At 43.7% G+C, this 16,644-nt stretch overlaps 1 protein-coding gene across 1 annotated transcript in view; it reads right to left on the bottom strand.

The window, feature by feature from the left end:
* slit2 (slit homolog 2 (Drosophila)) overlaps nucleotides 1-16,644 on the bottom strand; it is a 503,804-nt gene that overhangs the window by 145,651 nt on the left and 341,509 nt on the right. The window contains exons 10-11 of the mRNA XM_068037597.1: nucleotides 8,768-8,839; nucleotides 6,288-6,359 (exon numbers count right to left, since the gene is read on the bottom strand). Of these exons, the coding sequence (XP_067893698.1) occupies nucleotides 6,288-6,359; nucleotides 8,768-8,839 (144 nt within the window). The remainder of the gene's footprint in view (nucleotides 1-6,287; nucleotides 6,360-8,767; nucleotides 8,840-16,644) is intronic.

The following is a 16,644-nucleotide window of genomic DNA, read 5'->3' on the forward strand; positions in this document are numbered from 1 at the left end:
CTGACCACCTCCAGGCGCTTACCCATTGTCTCTCGAGACAAGGAGGCCAAAGAAGAAGAAGAAGACTGTACTGAATGGAAAGCAATGCAGCGTTATGTATTATACATGATACACAGGGAGCCACTATTTGTCTTAATCATTGCTTTGTCTGGTTACAATCCCTAATTACTTCGCATGCTCAACTTCATTTACAGCGAGGAGGAGGGGAGATGGAGGAGGATGGTGAGGAGGTAACTAGCCAGCTTCCCTGTAGCGTCAAGGGGGAGTAAAATTGGAGTCAGCACTTATACAGGAAAACAGTCGGTGGTAGATCTCCCGACCTGATTTACCGGACTGGTACCGCGTGAATTTGTCTGAAATGACGGCACAATATCATGCCCAGTGATAATATCATGAGTCTACAAACTCATCAATTTTAGCATTTCAAAGTGGAATTGTGAAATCACCAAACAAACCAGACCAAATTAGTTTCTGAGTAGCAGCAGGTAGACCCACAAAGGAGACTAACTTGACTTCCTTTGAACAGGTGGATTACAACCGGTTGCACCATTCCCCAATACAAAGGCAAAGTGAACTCTGTTCAAGATACACCTAACTGACACCAATATTTTGGGTCACATTAATCTGTTTATTTAAAGTTGTATGGAAAGATATGATACTGAACCTTTTTCTATTTGATACAGAATAAAATTTCTATGCCTGTCATAGTGCTGTGAAAGCCAAGGTTCCAAGAATTACGGGAAAGTAGTTACCACATGAAGATAGCACGCTGCTTCAGTAGAACTGACAAGGGGAAGCTGCAGTGTCAGATACTTGCTCATTACAAAAAGAGATGAGCTCATCAGGATCCCATTTCTGCTGTAAGATACATTAGGCTGCATCACAAAATCAGTGCAAGCAAGGATGTGTATTGTGTTACCAATACAAGGACTTGAAATAATCATCTTTAAACTGCTCAAATAAGGAATTCCTGAACACATTATGGACAGAACCCCTGTGGTTTTACTGGTTCTATCACTTGGAGTTTCAAGCTCTTAATTGGTAACCTATTTTTAACTGATTTTGGCAGCATTTACAAGTCAAATAGGTTTTCATCAACAAGCTGTTTATTTAACTGTGGTACATTTCTATGATCATGTGTAAGTGAGACCTGCTTCTGAGGAACCTGTCACAGCCATAGCCACTTTTATAAATGAACTCTCAGCTCAAAGACTCCACCTGTGTATAAATGAATGAGCAATTATTAAAAGTGTTCAAATGAATGAAAGAAAATACTTCAAATTACTTTTTTAAGAAGATCAAAAATGGCTTGAAAATGTATGTATTGGAATGAACTTCTTGGCCTACAGCCATATATGCAAACACCGAGGATTGTGATTCACGTGGGCCTGCAAAATGCTGTGCAATACATGGCCAAGGGGGGGAATTTTATGGGGCCTGCAAGAGCAGCATTCATGGCGGGTGGGGTGATTTAACAAGGCGGGAGTCAAAATTTCTTTTTCCAGAGGGTGGGTTGAGAATTGGAGACTTTGTCAGCAGCATCCTTATGGCGGGTCGATCTTCACGCTGCCCTATAGCAGGTTCCAACTTCAAATATATTTCTGTGCAATGAATACTCATTAGCTTATAATTAATTGCAGGTAAATCCTACCTTCCAGATTACCTGAGGAGCGTACAGGAATCTTGTGGCACCCACTTCACAATTGTTTCAAGGTGGCATTCAACAGTCGTGTTTGTTCAGTTGTGTCTGAGGTCAGCGGTTTCGTTTGTTGAACTCAGCAGCATAAGGAAGGGCAACAGAAGAATGGAAGTTTGGCTGGAGGCTTGGGAACAGTAAGGGCAAAACGGGGGGGGGGGCAGGTGGGGAGAGGAGGGTGGGTGCGGATGAACGAAGGAGTGGCAGAGGGATCCAAGGGAGGTCAGAGGGAGGGGTAGGGTAAACGGAGGAGTGAAGTGGGAAGGGCCTGGTGTCCTGGTGTTGGGGGTGCGGGGGGCAGTTCAGTCAGTCAAGGTAAGGGAAATGAGGTGCCTAAATGGAAGGGTCAGTAGTGTCCACATTGTGGTCCTATGGGTCAAACTCAGGGTGCTGGCTGGCAGAGGAATGTTCACAATCACAGGGGGAGTTCAATTTGGTCGGGGAGTATGTCCAGTCTGAGGTTGGGTTTTTCAAAGGTTTTGTAGGGCGGGTCAGGGAAATCTAACAAGTACTCATGGATAATGCGAGGAGGGTCTAGGATCAGAGGGGGCATGGTGTAAGCTCAGGGGGGAGAGGAGGCACATCCAAATGGATGGTGACAGGGTCCAGGATAATGGGGTTTGGTTGAAGGGTTAAAGAGGGAGGTGCAAGGTGATGTTGGGAGGGTCAAGGGTGATGGGAACAAGTAAGAGGGTGATAGGAGGAGGGTGTAAGTTTATAGCCATGAGCTGGAAGCTCACATGCACCATATTCTCACAGTATCTCAAGATGCACGTGAGACTGCAAGGATTGCAGATCCAAGTGGGAGGAAGCCAGGGTGGGTGGAGTTGTGTATGTGGACAATGGGAGGAGTTTATCAACTCACTGCTCATCAATTCTATGGATGGAAGCAATGGACAAGATTTTTTCATTTCCCTGTCTGCTTTATGAACACAGTTATAGTGTTAAAATAACCTGGTTCTCATATACCCAATTTGCATGGAACTTCGGGAGCAAGTGGAGAGGATGCTGCTTAGGAGAACTCTTGCTGCTCAATAAATGAGTCTGTAGTGCCAGCAACAGGCATCATGATAGTGCACAAATGGGAGTGCAGTCATGTCCTACAGACTGTCAAGTAGAAAAATGGGAAGTAACATGAGCATTCATTGCAATTTGCTCACTGAAACTCTACATCGTGACTTCCACATTAAATGTAATGTCCGCACCTCCTCTGTAACCATCAAAAGTGTGCCAACTGTGAGGCTTTCCATTACCTTTAGCTCTCCCACTAAGTTAGTCCAAACAAAATGAAGATAATGCATACACGAGCAATTCACAATAGATATATTGTGAAAAATTTACATTTGACAATGCTTATGCTCTTATGCTTATGATCACTACATGTTGGGGATGAGGAACAAGATTTGCTGCTCGGAAAAGAAAGATACTTGACTAAGGTTATGAAGCTAGCCAGGAACACTGTGGCCATGATGCAGAGTGTTCCTGTTTGTCCAGGAGCCTGTTTTAAAGCCTGGACAGACCTTCTGCATTGTTAAATGATGGCAACTTTCACCAATGAAAAGCTTCATCTGACATGTGATCGCATTTCTCCCGTGCCCGCCGCCAGCCAGTCATACTTTAATTTTAATCACGTGGGAACCAGCTCCTGACACAAAAGCTGAAGTGCTGCCTACTTCCGCCGTCGTGAATGGTGTGCCATTAATAAAATATCGCCCAAGGTGTGGGATTGTGCTGGCAATGCACCACGCATTAAGCTATTGACCAGAGCTGTACTTGCTCAGGGAGGTGGCAGGCAGAAGACAGGCACTTGCCCAAGCGAACTGAAGAAAGAAACAAGAGGAGGGAAAGTCAATCTGATCACTTTTCTGCAGGTGCTATTAACCAGTGCAAATCACATGGACAATGTACAATGAAACATTAAAGGAACAGAACCAAGGCACACTGCAGATATTGGGGGGAATTTTATGCTCTCCCCCATAGTGACTTTGGAGGCACAGAGAGCATATAATCGGGTGAGATGGTGGCACCTCCACACAAATTAAGTCCAGGGCGAGAAGGTCCATGGAAGGCCTTCCCACACTGCTGCCAATTGAGACCCTTAATGAGAATTAATGTCCAATTCCTCATCCCGCCTTTGCTGGTATTAGCCCAGCGGTGGGTGGGCCTGTAGCCACACCAGGAGCATGCCAAGCAAACTTGTGTAGGTTTCTTGCTGACTCTGGGGTGGGGGGAGGGGGAGTGGTCCCTCGTTAAAAGACAATTAGTGCCAGATCGAGGGACCTGGCATCAGGAAGGCAGGACCCACTGATAGCCAACCCCTGCCCTTGCTGCTGACCCTCCTACACCCCGCCCCTGCCCAACCCCCACCTTGTGAAAGCCCTCCCGCCCTGACTCACCAGTGGCCTGGGTCCAGGACCTCGGGTGGGTGATCCACCGGCAGCAACTTCCACCTCTGCGCTGGCACTGCTCAGTTAAAGAGCTGCTGGCCTCATATTGGCTGATGGTTCTCAGCAGGCAGAACCTCCGTTACCGGGGTCCTTAATCTCGGGGAAGCCCCGCCACTGTCCACTTAAGTGCCTAATTGGCATGTAATGCGGTGGGCCTTCCCCAAAAGAGGCGAAGCAGGGCTCTTGCTGGTGCTTTAGCTGATGGCTGAGACCCCTGTCACCCAGATAAAATCCCAGCCATGCAATCAGATCAGTCACTGCCATCGGGTGAGCCTGCTCATTTTTGTTTGGACAATTTGCCTTCGGATGGTACGGCTCTGTCCATTTATTTTCTGGTCCAGTTTTATCGCTTTCTCAGTCTGTCTCCCCTCTTGCTCTGTCTCCATCTATACCCCTATCCATTTTACATCCTTCTAGATCCCTTCAATGCAAGCAATATCCCTGTCTTGTCTCCTTCTATTGTTATAACATGTTTTGCCAAGAGGCTATGGAACAGATCTCTTCTAGTGCAGTTCAGCAAGGCAGCTGACATTAGCCATCACTCCCTCAATGTTAAAATTGGTGAAACCATGCACCCACTCCAGCCTGAAATGATCAGCTCAGGAACTTGGGGCAGGATTTTAGTCTTTGGGTCAGGACCCCAATGTCAAGGTCAAATGTGGATCACAACCCCGCACTGTGTGTGGGAACTGTCAAATGGCAGCAATCTTCTCCAAATTGGCCAGTTAGTGGCCAGAGGGTGTGCTCACGATCCAATTAAGGACAGCAGGTGGGCTCTCGAAGCTGGAGGGCCAATAGGAGGCCGTCCAACACAGAAGAAACAGCAGGCTGCCTTTTCAGATAAGACAGAGATAGAAAAGGCACCTCAAGACGGAGGTGCCCTGTCTTTAGCCATTCACAATTTTAAATTAAAAATTTCCTCAGCAGCTGGGTCACCATTGTGGAGGACTGGTCCCCTTCACAAGGCGGCCTGCAGCTGCAGCTGAATCCAGGCAGGCGAGGAGGGCCTCAAAGTCTGCCTGGACCCTGCTGGCTCTGATGCTTCGGAGGGCCCACAGGCTGGCTGGAAAATTCCAGTTGCCCTCTGACAATAGGCCTCAAGTGGCCATTTAATGGTCTTAATTGATTACCCGTCGCTTGCAGGCAGCTAGCCGTGCCCCATCCCCATCTTGCCTCTGAGGAAATGGCCCAGGGCGCAATGGAGCTGGCAAGCTGGCACGCCAGCCAGTGGTGCAAATTTTTGTGTCCGCCTGCCCCCGTGCTCGCCCCCATTGGGGGTGGGGGGGCTAAAAGTCCTGCCTTTAGCAGCTAGCAGCCTATTTGCACATATTAACATTTAAATCAGCAGATTCAAATTTCCTAAATACAACTTTACATCACAGAAAATTAGAATCTGCTGATCCTAACGGGCACAGTCTGCTTTGCCATTTTCAACATTGAGGGAGCAGCATCAGCAGAGGCCTGGACAAAGGGTAATGGCCTGTAAGCAGAAAGGGGAAGGGAGAAAGAGAAAGAAAGAGAAAAATAAAAACTACAGTACAAAAATAAAACCCATGCTAATGTGGGCTGCCACCAGTTTCCTTTCATGTCGACATGTGTAAAATTCCCCCAAACCTCAGGCACCAGCTTCAGTTAGGCAGCGTGGCTACAATGTTGCTGAAGTTATTTCTGGAAGTTTTGAAGCTCTGCAGGAAAATTCCTTTTGGTTTACCCAAACATACAATGAGCAAAGCTCCTCTCATGTCCCAGTGAAACTTGGAAGCATGCGGTGAGATTTAGGCCTGCCTGCTTTCCTACACTTCCGTGAATCCAGACTTCCACACTGCCTTTGATTTTTGAAGGTCTACATATGTGCTGTAATCAAAACTTTGTGTCAAATAAGTTTAGAAATGGCTAAATGGAGAACTAAAAAATGATATTTAAAATGAATATACCCATTGTATGTAATTGCTTGTTGAACTCATATGTAATTTAGAGACTGGTTTAGAAATGTAATTAGCACAAATTTTATGTTGCAACTCCAAGGTAATTTAGAAAATGCACAATTGACAAATAATTTTTTTTTAAAGTTTAGAGTGTAATGAAGAGACTGAGTTACACTCAAAACAATCTCAGGCAATTCTAAAAATTTCCAAGAAACTTACAGGGAGTTAAGTGACCTCAGTCCCTGGAAAGCATCTGGTGCGATTTCTGAGATGTGGTTGTTGCTCAGGTCTCTGAAAAGAAAAACAATACCTTAAATATTGACTGCCATCTTAGAAAGGTGCTGTAGGCCTACTGGCCTGTTTGTTCTATTCAAATACTCACAAATGGCTCACCAATATTCAACAGGGTTTTCCACTTTGGCACTACTGATGCCTTGCATCTGTTTCTCACTGACTTATTTCTCCCTTGAATGCCAAACTACCACAACACGAAAACCTGCACAGGTGACTGAGATTCATGGTCAGTGCATTACATTATTCATAGATTCCAAAATAAGGAGCTATTTGCTTAAAGTAAACTTTTAGTTGCTATTTCTGTATGTTTGGAATAATGGCTATATAAGCCCCCACCCCCACCCCCGGCATGTACCTTAACTGTCAAGAGTGTAAAATGAAAATTCTGAAGTTTGTTGGGCACAAATTTTCCACCGGTATTTTAAATGATCAGAAGATCATATGTAATGTCTGCTGGAGTTTCTGATAACCACTCTCAGCAGGTAAACCATGTAAAGTATAAATTACACCTACTTTCTGGACAACAAAATCCTGTATTTATAATTAAGGACAGATTGGTCTATTTTTTGAAGCTGTGGTTCTATTCTGAGCATGGTGATATGTCAAGGTGTTATTTCTCAAAGACAGACATACTATTAGGCAATCTTATGCTCATTTTGAAAGCTTTTTTTTAGCTGCTGCTGATTTGCGATAGGTACTGTGCTCTGCTGAGATCTGTGAAGAAATATACCACTGTCCCACTGATAAGATACTGTTGCCACTTCCTTTGGAAACCTTGTAGAACTTGCCTCTTATGAAAGGAATTCCATTGTATCAAAATGAGTGAAAAATAAAATTTTTCATTAAAAAGCATAACTAATAATTTTTCATCTCAAAAATGACTTTATGGCAGTCCACAGGACTGAATATAGGACATTCTGAATAAAAACTAACTTAACTAAAAATAAATCCTTAGTAACAATGATAATAACTGTATAGCTACAATCACTTTAATGAAACAATCCCTGACTGGATATTCCATTTTTGTGAGATCTATCATTTGGTTAACAGTAGCATGATGTTTTGTCTTAAGGCGCTAAATCATGACTTTGTGAGCGGCTGCTCAGGTTCGAATTAAAAATCAGGAGAGATGTAAAATGGGCTGTCAACCTGTTACCATCGGTTTTACACTATTGCACAAAGTCAAGATTATCCCAAGTATTATATGGGAAAAGCTAACTGCACCCCAAGATGTTAAAGTTGAGCCTTATGGACCAATTAGATCCCAGATTCTGAGCTAGCAGCTATCAGTCAGCGCCCAGTAGGTGTGCTACAAAAGTATTCAGTGCCACTGGGCCAGGGAGGGGGTGTTTTCTTGTTCCTGATCTGTGACGCCTGGCAGTGTATGATTCTGATTTTGCGGGAGCATAGACTGCGACTTGGCACTGATGTATTCCACGGTATCCTAATGACACACATTGGCACTGATGTTTATGGGGAGGCTGGTGGGGACCTTGGGGTGGCTGGGAATGCCAGAAATGCATGGGCGAGGGAGATCGTGGATGTAAGTTTGGGGGAAGGTCATGGATGGCAAGTCAGATGTGGGGGGTCATTGTGGATGAAAGGTTGGTGGTAGATGGTGGATGAAAGGTTGTGGGGAGATTGTGGATGGCAGGCTTGGGCGGTGGCATGGGGGGGGTGGTGGTGGTGGAATTGGATTCCGTGGGGTGGGGTGAAAGCCTTTCATGGGGAGGGAAGAAGGTTTGTTTGAGTGACTCAAGGGGAATACATGCCTGCTCCTCCTGACCCACAAACAGTAATGGAAAGGCACCTAGCTGCTGGATTCAGCCATTCTTGACTCCCTTCAGCTGCCTTGTTTTCCCAGCCCTGGGAAACCCAGCATGCAGCATGCATGCAGTAAAAGGTAAAATTTGAGGCATGAACCTCATTACCGTATTTCAATGATTGACCTGCCTCGAGAGCCATTTAATTGCCCGCCTCCGAAAGCCCGCCTCCTTTAAAACCAGAAGTTGGAGGCGTGTTGGGGTCATGTTTCTGGTTTTTGAAATTTTAACCCCCCCGCCCATCCTGCGTAGGCTCATGCAAAGAAAAGCCACTGGGGCAAGTGACCAAAGGGCGGCTGGCATCTATGGAACTGTATCAGAACATGAGTTAGGAGAGAAGGGGAGATACTAAATGTGGATGTCATTGGGAAAATACTGAAGGATTTCAATTCCATCATTTTTCATGAAGGAAACACACAAAAAAGCTTTACAAACTGAAAAACACATTTACAGATTTGAGTCGTAAATCAGATAGGATCAGTCAGCCATTACCATCTACAATTTGTTAAATACTCAGCTTTACTTATGGAACACATGCTGAATAATCTTCTAAAGATTTGGAATACTTTTTCTTCTACTCACATTCTTCGCAACCTCTTGTAGGGTGAGAAGGCTCCAGGGGGGATGGATTTGATTGAGTTTTGCTCCAGACGTCTGTGGAGAAAACATGATTTGCTATTGAAAGTACATTCCGAGAGTAAAGCACACAGCAGTGGTGGTCCACACTCAGCCTCTTGTCAACATTCATGTTTACTCAAACCACATTACTTGGTACTCCTGTCAATGTTACTAAGAATAGCTGGATACCAAAGACCTTCCCTCTTTGTCCAGAATAAATTTGCCGGTTAGAGCTGCAGTGTCATGTTGTATAGGAAATATAATTTCCTTTCTTGTAAAAAAATCTCGACTAAGGTAGTGTTTGACTGGTTGCTTCTTGCCTGATGAGACAGAAGGCCATTTTTTTTGTCACATTGACATAACTAAGTGGTATATGTTGATGGCTAGTAAGCAAACAACTTATTAAAATTTATATCATGATAGTGTTACTGCTGTAAGAGATACTAGTTCAGCAGTGTCAAGTTGGCTGTGGACATATTATACCCAAGGTGATTTTTACATTAAGCATCCTCCTGCACAGTCTCAAGAGTGGGATAACACAGAATTATGTTCTTATAAGGATTGCACTGGAGACTCGTAAACAGCAAAATTATGTTTCGCATAAAACGTGCTGCAGGCAGGTTCTAAATGCTGCTATGTTTTTGGACTGACTTCACTGTACTGTCGGCACTAATGCACTAATACTGCAAATAGTTTCCAACTGTGTTTTTTTTTGATGACTGCATTTTGGTTGTTCAAGTTCTCCTCCAGTAATCAAAAGGTCAAATTGATTACATCAAGGGTGACATGATCTGCAAATGAAATACTTTGTGTAAATTTTAACAGCAGTCAGAAAGCACGCCTGAAAATCCATGGACCTTCTGCTGCAATCCTGTCGTAACTATGATGGGAGTACATCAGAACGGGCTGGATATTAGGCCACGTTTATGATACATTGGGTCCTGGCCTAACTTCAAAGTTTTCTTGTGCCATGTAAGGGGAGAAACCTTCAATCTTGACAAAGCCAGCGGTACCAAACTGGGTGCAGCTGGGAGCAGGGATCTGGAAATTGAGAGTTCCAATGACCTCAACCTTCAAAAGAACCTGACATATTCTTGGCAACAGTGACCTGGTGACAGCAAGCAAACCGACCATCAGCGTGGTGCAAATCAGGCCATCTTTGGGATCCAGGTCTGGAGCATGGCATTTGAAAAGCATTAATTTATTTTTTAATGCAGTTATCAGGACCAGATAATCATCATTTGGGAGGGGAATATGTTGACATCAGAGCCCAATGTCCACCAACAACCCCCCCCCAAATTATGGCGATGTCAGCACCAGAGATCACTGGCCAGTGCTTCCTTGGCCATTTGGGGGAGCCCTGGCCAGATTTTCTGCCAATCTAGCAATTAACACGCTGCCGTCGGAGCTCCTGTCCCTCTAAGGGATGAGAGCCTGCCTCCAAGAATTGCCAATGGCGGCAGGAAGAGGCCATTAATTGACCGCTTAAGTGGGGTTGGGGGTTGCCACCAAATCGGGGAGGCCACAGAGTACCCGAATAGGAGGGCTCCCCCCTGCACCCCGAGCCCGCAGAGAGGTTGCGAGGGATCACCAGATGGTCTCCTTACATGGTGGAGGGCTCACCTGCTGTTGATAAAATGCCAGGAAGAAGCCCTTAATTGACCACTTAAGTGGCAGAATTGGCCTCTGGATGGGAGGACTGTCCTTCACCTTCCCCACCACTGGAAAAATGCCACGGCGATGGGATGACAGCGGGCACTCCATCCCCATCTTCCCTCATCATTTTCCGGCACCCTCCCACCACCTCCCAGCCTACTTTTGCAGTCCCATAAAATTCAGCCCTTCATGTGGATTGTCTTGATGGACTATCCATCCAAAGGTGCCATCACAGCCCAACTCAATTGCATCTACCTGTAACTTCCATAACAGGTACATTTCAAGCATGAGTGGGGGTGGTGTCACTGGATAGCATGTTTGAAATATTCAATATTCATTCAGTTATTATTGATAGGGTTGTCATTTCTGGTTGGAATAATTTCTGGAGGTTTGATCACATGATATTCTAACCACATGATGCCTAATCACATGACATTTGTTCATATGACTTCTAAAAAGGATGCTGCATTTAGCTTCCAAAGGTTGGGTCTTCTGTAGTTTTATATTTTTGTTTGTGGTTTCACGCTAGCAGCACGTGACAAGTTCTAAGAACCGGGTGGCCACATGAGAACAGGCGACGAGGACTAACTGAGGAACCTTCCCATATCAGAGAACCCTCAATTTAGAGACTCCCACTGCACCAGAATTTAAAAGCTACCCCGACTGATGAGCTCCCTGCCCCTTGCCACTCGAATGCTGAAAACTGCAATTCCTGACTCTCCGGCCTCCTCTATACAGTCATGACTCTTTGCAGGTGAGGTTACCAAGCCGGAAGCTTCTCTAAGAGCGGCTGGTGATGTTACGTAGCTGGTGAGGGGGGATGGTGCACTGCGGCAGAAAATGTAAGTTGCTGACTCTCCCGGCTGCAGGAGGCAGCGCTGCAGTAAGGAATGCCTGATTCTGGAAAGCTCCTGTGTTCATTCCAGGAGGTTTGGGAACCTAAATTCATGGTGACACATCAGGTTGTGTGATACATGCCTGTACTTATAGGCCTTTGAAAAGAGTAGACTTCATGGAGCAACTGCTTACTCTGAGCTCACTTCTTAGAAAGGCAATCATTGAGATATACATAGAGGCAACGAGCCAAAACTCTTGAAAGAGTTCAACAACTCAGATTCCAAATGAAAGTCTATAGAAATGTCAAGAGATACCAGACCTTCCAAAATTCTATAGTACAGCTAACCCTTTTCATTCCCTTGCCTATGTCAGGGAGATTTAAGATTCAGCTGTCTTAATATGAGCAACATTTATTAAAGCAGCTTGGTGATTCTTGGTACTGTGCAGATTTAACTTGGTTAATCTTAAAAGTAAGCCCAGGATGGCCCACAATATCTCCAACCAGTCCTCAAGATAACCAAATAGAGCAACCTTTACATATTCAGTACGCAATTTCATATTTGGATCAGACTGCAAAGAAAGACAGACAGTGTGTTACTTTAGGTAGGCATGTCCACATTCCATCCTAAAGAAGTGAAATGTTTAGCAGAATTATTCGTTGTCTGATGAAATATGACACACCAAGAAAAATTTATGCTTTTGGGCTTTTAAATGAAGTTTAGATTTCTACCTTGTGCCTATCTATATAAGATGGCTATTGCATATGTATTTGACAATGTTTATCTGTTCCTTCCCCCAATTCCTGACTTAACACAGTCCCTGCGGCCATTGCAGGGTCTGATTGTGTAGGGTTTATCCGGAGATAACGGTCCCTTACTCACATCACCAGATACCATGAAAGAGCCAATGGAAGAAAAATACTGGATCCTGGCTCCAATTATAACACTACAAAGTGAAGCCAACAATGCAAGACCGATTTCTCTGATCATGTAGAAAGCACGCCAAAATAAATACATATTTTCCTCTTCTGAAAATCTTCACCTTATCTGCCTGAGATCAGCTTTCATTTTCCACAACACACCCTCACATTTATCTATCTGTGAATAATATAATTACACACATTCCTAGATCCCAGCACATGGATAGGATGACCTTGATCAAGCTGCATGGAAAGAAAATCCCTTCCTCTCTCATCCTGACATAATCCTTTATATTCTAAGAATCAAGCAGTTTACCTTGGAATTACAAACTGGGTAACAGAAACAGTTTGGTCCTAATTATCACCTGGGATGTGCCCTGCTCACTCTGAGCAATCTTAGTTGTAATGGTAATGATGTTGCCCCTAATGTTGTCAGAGGCACAGTTATTTTACCACGCCCCTTTCACCTATCGCCCCTGTGCTTGCTGACCTACATTGGCTCCCCATCACAAACCTCAATTTAAAAATTCCCATCCTTGTTTTGAATTCCCTCCATGGCCTTGCCACTCCCCATCTCTGTCATGTCCTCTAGTCCTAAAACCCTCTGAGATCTCTATGCTCTTCCAATTCTGGTATCTTGCACATCCCTGATTTTAACCACTCCACCACTAGCAGCCATGCCTTCAACTGCCTATGACCCAATCTCTGGAATTCCCTCCCCCTCTCAACCTCTCCTTCCTCCTTTGACACTCTACAAAACCCACCTCTTTGACCAAGCTTTTGGTTAGCTGCCCAAAATCTCCTTATGTTAAATTTTGTGTTAAATTCTGTTTGAAAACACTCCTGTGAAGCACTTTGGGACGTTTTACTCTGTTAAAGGTTCTATATAAATGCACGTTGTATATTCTTTACTCTTTTAAGTTACTTTTACATCACATGAGACCCACGTTGGTGCTGTCAGACTTCAGAAGCATTATGTCTCATGCAGCCAGATGTAAAACTGCTAGGATAAAGACAGAAAATGCTAGAAACACTCAGCCGGTCAGGTAGCATCTGTGGCGGGAGGAAGGTGGGGTAAATATCTCAAGCCTGGGACTTCTTGTTAGAAGACATTGATCTGAGATGTTAGCCTCACCTTCTTCTCTTGTTTGAGACCCCCTTTCCAGAAATGGGCTTTCCTGAACACAGCCAATGCCAGATCGCTGGAGACTGTCACCAAAAGGGTAAGTTTCTTTTTAATGCTTACCTTAGTGTAGTGTCAGGAGGAGTAGGAATTTCCCTCCCAGCTGCACAGCTGCCTCAAAGACTGTTGCTGGCTCCCACCAGGTCAACCCGCTCCCTCCCACACTCCCGTTACCGATCACCCACCCCCTTTCCAATCGTCCAACTTCTTCCCAATCCTTGCTTCCCGATTGTCCCCTAACTCCCCCTTTCCAGTCAGCCCCTTCCATCCTGACCCCTCCTCCTCCCTCCAAACACCTTCCTGAGGGCTGTTACCAGGGAGGCAACCAGGTCAACTTTGTTGTTGTGGAACCAGTGAGCTGCCTCTGCTCACCTGATTGGTGTTTGCAGAATTCTGGCAAAATACTGATGAGGTGCAAGGCACAACTTTGGGTGAACATTGAATCTCCACCGACACGAGCTGCACACTATTTATTTCAGACCCCAAAAAGGGTCTAAAACAAATTTCCACACGTAAGGATTCTCTGCCCATGAGTGGAATTGAAGTCCATCCTAAATACTTCCAAAGAGACGTGGATGTATTTATTTAATTATTCCTTGAATGGAGTTTCTTTTAATGTGTGCACCATATACACATATCAGATAATTTATACAAGTATATGAAACGTCTGACATAACTGTCAGGCTCCCACTCACAGCTGGTCTCACTTAAAGCTGCTTTAACTGGTACACAAGAACACAAGAAATAGCAGCAGGAGTAGACAATATGGCCCAATGAACCTGCTCCGCCATTCAATACGATCATAGCTGATCTTAGGCTTCAATTCCACTTTCCTGCCCAATCACCATATCCTTTGATTCCCTCAGAGACCAAAAATCTGTCTATCCCAGCCTTAAGTGTATTCAATGATGGAGCATCCACAACCCTCTGAGGTAGAGAATTCCAAAGATTCACAACCCTTTGAGTGAAGTAATTTCTCCTCATCTCAGTCCTAAATGATCGGCCCCTTATCCTGAGACTGTGCCCCTGTGTTTTAGATTTCCCAACCAGCAGAAACAATCTTTCAGTGTCTATCCTAACCAGCCTCTTCAGAATCTTGTATGTTTCAATGAGATAGCCTCTCCAAAGTGAATAACTTCACACTTTCCTATATTATACTCCATCTGCCATCTTGTTACCCACTCATTTAACCTGTCTATCTCTTTGCAGCCTCTCTGTGTCCTCTCCACAGCTTACCTTTCCACCTACCTTTGTATCATCATCAAACTTAGATACATTACTCTCTGTCTCTTCATCTAAGTCAATAATATAGATTGTAAATAGCTGAGACCCCAGCACTGATCCTTGCAGTACTCCACTATTGAAAATGCCTGATTTAGACCCACTCTTTGCTTCCTGTATGTTAACCAATCCTCTATCAAAGCTAATATATTACCCCCAATTCCAAAAGCATTTATCTTGCCTATTAACCTTCTGTGTGGCACCTTATCAAATGCCTTTTGGAAATCCAGGTCTACTACATCTACTGGTTCCCCTTTATCTACCCTACTAGTTACATCCTCAAAAAACTCGAATAAATTTGTCAAACCGGATTTCCTTTCAGTAAAACCATGTTGACTTGTTCTAATCATACTGTGCTTTTCTAAGTGCATTGTTAAGACTTCCTTAATAATAGATGACAATATTTTCTTAACGACTGATGTTGGGTAAACTGGCCTATAGTTCCCTGGTTTCTCTCTCCCTACTTTTTTTAAAAACGGTGTAACATTTGAAAACTTCCAACCTGATGGGACTGTACCCGAATATAAGGAAGTTTGAAACATTATGGCTAGCGTATCCACTATATTGGCAGCTATCTCTTTTAGAACCCTAGGGTGTAGGCAATCAGGTCCTGGGGATTTGTTGGATTTTATTCCATTAGGTTGCTCCAATACTTTTACTCTGCTGAGATTAATTTCCTCACTCTTTTTAGCCCCTAGGTTACAATCTATTTCTAGTATGAAATTTGTGTCTTCTACTGTGAAGATAGACACAAAATATTTGTTCAATGTCTCTGCCAAATCCTCATTCCCCATGATAATTTCTCCTCTCCCTGCTTCTAAGGGACCAACGTTTACTTTAGCTATTCTCTTCCTTTTTGTGTACCTATAAAAGCTCTTACAATCCATTTGTATATTGCTGGTTAGTTTACTCTTATATTCTATTTTTTTTCCTTTTTATCAACTGTTTGGTGGCTCTTTACTAGTTTCTAAAACACTTCCAATCCTCAGGCTTGCTACTCTTTTTTGCAACATTGTAAGTCTTTTCTTTTAATCTAATACTATCCTGAATCAGCCATGGATGGGTGATTCTTGCTGAGTTCCTGTTTTTCAATGGAGTGTATTTTTGTTGAACATTTTGAATTGTTTCTTTAAAGGTTTCCCACTGTTCATTTACTGCCATATCTTCTAGTCTATTTACCCAATTTACCTTCGCCAGTTCTTCCCTCATACCTACATTAGTAGCTTTAGGTTTAAGATTCTTGTTTGTGATTGGAGTATGTCACTTTCAAACTTAACATGGAATTCAATGGTATTATGGTCACGGTTTCCCAGTGGATCTTTTACTATGACATTACTAATTAACCCTGCTTCATTACACAATACTAGATCTAAGATAGCTTTATCCCTAGTCAGTTCCACAATGTACTGCTCCAAGAAACTGTCCCGAAAACATTCTACAAACTCATCTTCTAGACCACTCTTGCCAATTTCATTGTCCCGGTCTATATGAAGATTAAAGTTCCCCACAATTATTGCATTGCCTTTGTTACAAGCTCCAATAATTTCTTGGTTAATGTTCTGTCTAATGGTATATCTACTGTTAGGGGGCCTATAAACTACTCCCACCAGTGTTTTCTGATTGTTGCTATTCCTAATTTCCACCCATACTGATTCTACTTCATGATCTCCTTTCTCATTAATATCCTTATGTCATACTTTACTATCGGGGCTTCCTCTCTTCCTTTGCCATTCTGTCTGTTTTTCCAAAATAGTGTGTACTTGGAATATTTATTTCCCACCCTTGATCACCTTGTAACCATGTCTCTGTAATGACGTTTAGATCTAAATCATTTACCTCCATTTGTGCCACTAGTTCATCTACCTTATTGCAGATGCTTTGCACATTCAGATAAAGAACCTTTAATTTCATTTTTTTGCTTCTATTCCCTGCAATGACCCGATTCGCTGATGTACAATTTTTGTT

The sequence above is a fragment of the Heterodontus francisci genome, chromosome 1, assembly GCF_036365525.1.
Source record: "Heterodontus francisci isolate sHetFra1 chromosome 1, sHetFra1.hap1, whole genome shotgun sequence".
Taxonomy (NCBI): Eukaryota; Metazoa; Chordata; class Chondrichthyes; order Heterodontiformes; family Heterodontidae; genus Heterodontus; species Heterodontus francisci.